Source organism: Nansenia antarctica (genome assembly GCF_963989245.1).
Source record: "Nansenia antarctica genome assembly, chromosome: 13".
In the NCBI taxonomy this organism is placed as follows: domain Eukaryota; kingdom Metazoa; phylum Chordata; class Actinopteri; order Argentiniformes; family Microstomatidae; genus Nansenia; species Nansenia antarctica.
In genome coordinates, this window is record NC_137683.1 from 22,871,673 (window position 1) to 22,876,941 (window position 5,269).

The 5,269-nt window shown below is 42.1% G+C and overlaps 1 protein-coding gene across 1 annotated transcript in view; it reads right to left on the reverse strand.

Annotated features, from left to right (window-relative positions):
• The window catches only part of gnal (guanine nucleotide binding protein (G protein), alpha activating activity polypeptide, olfactory type), a gene marked incomplete at both ends in the record, with an annotated part of 38,056 nt that continues 32,787 nt past the window's right edge, over window positions 1-5,269 (reverse strand). Inside the window, 7 exons of the mRNA XM_080544412.1 lie at window positions 1-147; window positions 417-484; window positions 617-747; window positions 2,833-2,953; window positions 3,519-3,577; window positions 4,373-4,446; window positions 4,842-4,896. Coding sequence (XP_080400538.1) covers window positions 1-147; window positions 417-484; window positions 617-747; window positions 2,833-2,953; window positions 3,519-3,577; window positions 4,373-4,446; window positions 4,842-4,896 — 655 coding nt within the window. The remainder of the gene's footprint in view (window positions 148-416; window positions 485-616; window positions 748-2,832; window positions 2,954-3,518; window positions 3,578-4,372; window positions 4,447-4,841; window positions 4,897-5,269) is intronic.

Below are 5,269 nucleotides of genomic sequence, written 5' to 3' on the forward strand. Positions count from 1 at the left end.
TCACAAGAGTTCATACTGGCGGAGGTGCATCCTCTGGATGATGTCACGACAGTCGTTGAAGACACGGCGGATGTTCTCAGTGTCGACGGCGCAGGTGAAGTGGGGGTAGCAGTAGTGCTTGTTGTCGCCACTAGCCGTGCTGATCCTCTGTAGGGTCACACACACACACACACACACACACACACACACACACACACACAGTGGTATTAGGATATGACATATAACAATGTGACAAAGCAACAAAAATAGATCATGCACACACGCACGAGCGCACACACAAACACACCTATATGATCACACACACACACACACACACACCTATATGATCACACACATACACACACACACACACACACAAAAACCACATAAAAGAAACAAACCATGCCACCACAGCCAGTAATAAAACCAGTCCTTACCAGAAACTCATCTCTGATGAAGAACTTGGCACGGGTCACCTTGGGGTCCTCCCCAGGGTCTGGGACGGCTGGCGGAAGAACGACAGGAAGAAGATATCATCAGTGTTTGACGGACACACTCGCAATCACACCGACGCTCTATTTTAGACTGACAGGCAGACAAGAGCTAGATATACAGACAGATATAGATAGATGGATACCTTCAACTGGCACAGTGTAGCGAGCATAATCAGGGAAGTAGTCTTCAAGTTTGGATTTCCCTGCCAGGATCTTATCGGCCAGCATGTCTTGCTTGTTCAAGAACAGGATGACAGAGATGGTCCGTAGAAACCTGAGGAGGGAGATGGGGACCGTGTGAGCAGGCAGACAGGGAACCAGGTGTGAGGAGAGACAGCCCCTGGACCAGGGGTATGTGTGGATCAGCGGAATTAGAATCAGAATCAAAATCAGAATCAGAATCAGAATCAGAATAGATTTTATTATCTTACTGTAAGTACACAAGAGTAAAAGTCTTTGGCTTTGGTTCCTCAACATTGACATTGCAGCATGCATATACAAAAACACAATAATTATAAGTAACGTAAGTAAGTAAAAATAAGTAACCCTACATTGATAAAGTAATAAAGTGATGGTTTTACAACAGTGCAAAAATGCTGTGCAAAGTTCGATGATATGAAATAGGGTTGGGCGTTTTTTCCGGTTTAAAACGAAAACCTCGGTATTCAAAAATAGCAACATTTCTTGTCAATACCATCATAAATTGCTATATATAATAAACACATTAATAAAACTGGCCATGTAGACAGCATTTTACACACGTTGTTCTCATTACAGTAAACTATATGGGCTATGGAAAAAATTTGGTTCCTGAAAGCAGAGAAGCTGCGCTTTCTACCCATATAGGGTTATTACGGTAATTCAAAGCACAAAGCTCGGGGTAGCTTAAGAGTGTTTGTCCAGCACCACTGTCTGTGTGGTTGAAGATGCTATGAAAGTGATGACAGAACTTTTTGTAAACAATGTAATTTGTCAAATAAATAACCTGTAAAAAAAGACGTGTCACGTGACAGCTTCTCCTGAGAACGGAGAATTAGACAAATATATGGCAAGCGCAAGCGAGTTCGTTCAAAAAACTAAAAAAGCAGAAGGTGGAGAACGTGAAGCAGAAGGTGAAGAGGGTGAAAGAGGAGTGAGCAGAATCAGAGATGACTGCCTATTGTCGAGAGCTTGTGATTGACGAAGATGAAGATCCCCATCGCTGGTGGAAATCAAATGGATGGCCCGAAAGTACTTTTTCAGCACAGCAGGCAAGTCAAAAAGCTAGAACAGGCTTGAAGAATAGCCAAATGTTGCGGTCTGTTGAATGAATGGACTTTATTGTCATTGCTACAGTACAGGTACCAAACAACGAAATTTAGGAGGGGTGGCTCCCCTGGTGTTAGGAAAGGGGAAAAAAAAACACTTTTAGAAAAAGAATAAAATCACAAGAAGGTAAGGAGCTGGTTTACATAAATAAAGGCTATGTACACAATCCACTGTACTATACTGCACAGATAGTCAACTAGGGTTGTCATATTGCACAATAGTATTTTTTCACGTTATTTAAAGTGTCACAGTTTGCAGGCTTGAAATGTACATGTTTGTGCCTCAGCACTAGCTGCCATACAATCCGTCCAGACTGTCCTGGGCCCAGAACTTAGGTCTTTGCTGTGTTCAGGGCCTTGACGGCCCTGTGGTAGAAGCAGTTCTTCAGTCTGTTTGTCTTAGCGGCCGGGGTCCTGTACCTCCTTTTCGAGGGCAGCCTGATAAAGTGTACCTGGATACGGTTTTATGGCCATTTTCATTACTGCCTTTTCTGTTATTTATTGTTCTTTTGTTATTATTTGATAAGTCTACTCCATGCTATAGGCTGTGCTTTTAATTTAATTCATTTGTACTGAATTGTAGCCCATACATTTGTTGTTAATCTCCACTACCAACCCTCCCCCCATCCCCGTCAACGAAACACCCGTCAATCAAAAACTCCGCTTTCAATCCCACGGTTATACTGAAAACCGCCGTTAAATGTAGGGACAGTTTAATGGTTCCTAAAATTGGAAATCGCCCAACTCTAATATGAAATGTTCACTATGAAATGTAGTGAAATGTAGAGTGTTACAACCTAAGTGTGTTCAGGTTTGTCTACATGAATACTCTCCATGAATATCTGGCACGTTGTGATTGGTTGATCTCTAACTGAGAATTGCAAATCTAGACAGGGCAGAGAGAGTAGCCTGAAACACAGGCTAGACTAGGAATGATAATTCAGCCAAGAAAGGACCAACCTGTTACAGGATTACCCACAGGCTACAGTGAGAACGAGGAAATGGGAAAGAGAGAAAAGAGGTTGGGCGTACAGAGACCAGCGCAGACCAACCTGTTATTCCAGATGCTCTTGAACAGATCGAGCGACTCGCGGAGTCTGTTGGTGCTGTTGTCTTCCCTTATTACCATGTTATAACTGCTGCTGGCCGCCACAAAGATGATGGCAGTTACATCTGAGGGGAACAGGGGAAGAGGGAGAAAAAACACAACCCTTCAGACTGAGGCTGCGGCTGCTTCACGCTGATGGTGTTAAATACCGCTTGTAAAAAAGAGCGGCCATCGGGAGCTCATAAACATGTCATAGAACGTGGAACACTAATGACTCCAGCCTTATAAAGAATCATCTGGATCCACTTAAACAGCTGCCACAGGCATGTCGCTCAGACCTCCAGGCTTTCCACATCGCATTAGATTTGATGAGAAGAAATTTCTTTTTCCCATAGAAAAATTCACTAACAGAACAAATAGTTGTCGTCATCATCACCGTCATCATCGTCATCATCATCGTCATCATCATCGTCATCATAATCACCATCATCACCATCACCATCATCACCATCATCATCATCATCATTATCATCATCATCACCATCATCATCATCATCATCACCATCGTCATCATCACCATCATCATCACCATCATCATCATCATTATCATCATCACCATCATCATCATAATCACCATCATCATCATCATCATCATCATCACCATCACTACACCAGACAGTAACACCTTACCATTAAAGCACTGGATCCATTTTCTTCTCTCGTCTCTCTGGCCACCCACATCAAACATACTGGAAGAGACAGAGACAGACAGGCGTTAGTGGACTTATAGTCCAATACAGTATGTGACAGCAGCTGGTGAAAGGGGGAACAAGTCGCCAACCAATCAAAATCTGTTCAGACTTACATTCTGAAAAATGTAAATAAATGTCACACTCGCTAGTCAGGCCAAAACATTGCAATGCAATGGATTCGGTGAGTAATCCCCACTACTACCTAGTTAGTGTAGAGTAGTGGGGATTACTCACCGAATCCATTGCATTGCATTTGGCTTGACTAGCGAGTGTGTCATTGTTTTTTAACAACGTTGACGTTTATTTACATTTTTCTGAATAAATGTCTGAACAGTCCGTCGGTTGGCGACTTGTTCCCGGTTTCACCAGCTGCTGTCACATTTATCAATACACAACCATAGTATCATTTAAATCATAGTAATATTGTAATATTGGTCTATTCCTGTAAAACTGTAGTGGTTGATTGATATATTTTGAATGATCCCATTTTATTTAGCCATTTTTTTTTACTAAATTGCATTTGAACAGAAACAGAAGTAAAAAAAAAACGGTTAACTGTAAAGACTTCTAACTGTTAGAATGAAATGAACGAGTACACTGTATCACCACAAGGTGGCGACATAACCATAATGATATGAAACCTCCATCAGCTACAGTCCTGTAGAGGTCTCTGTCTAACTGAACTTTGCTTCTGTACTGTACATACAGTATATTACTGGTAATCAAGTGAAACACAACCATGCAGTTGACTCACTTCACATTCAATCGGAATCAAGGAGAGTAGACACTTACTGAAAGTTCACTTTGTCAACTTGAAATCTTGTTTCAAAAATTCCTGATGTCAAAACTCGGCACCGAAGCAAGTCCTAGAGTTCAGAATGACAGAAACATAGTTAAGAGGAAATGTATACCATCAACCCCTGGGGCAGTGAGAAGGAGACACATTTTTGTTAATTTTGTTTTATCATTCTAAAGACAACTTACAGCATAGAACAGATAACGTACAGTATATAATCACCTTCTTAAAATAATGGCTTAAGTCATGAGTCATTTTGAGAAAAACCGAATAAACTGAACCTAATCTAGAATATACGATATTTAGGTCAACATAATTGTCCTCAAAAGTGACATAAAGTGACAAAACAGAGCCATTATTTTAAGAAGGTGATGATATGTTTAAGAGAGTGTGCTCCTTCAAAGTGTGTCCGCTACGTCAAAACAACACTGACTATGATTGGTCATGATAATGGTGATGACATACCTGGTCTGTTGGTGAGTAGTCGTTCTGCCTCACAGGGTCGATTTTTTCCAAGAAGCTGAAAGACAAAAACACAAACCGCTATGAGACACGACTGTAGCTGTAACTCTGTAGCAGGTATATGAACACGCACGCACGCACTCGCGCACACACACACACACACACACACACACACACACACACACACACACACACACGGCGGCATATGGCTGGATATGGCAGCTGGTTCTGGAGCTGTGTGACAATAGGGACTCAGGAATAAGGACAGTGTGATAAACCTAATCTAGAGAATTATACACACATCTCTCTCTCTCTCTCTCTCTCTCTCTCTCTCTCTCTCTCTCTGCAAAAAGACACTGAGTCAGGGATGACGCTGGTAGTGGAGGGGGGGGGGGGGGGCACAACCGGACAGGACACCCCATTTCTGTAGC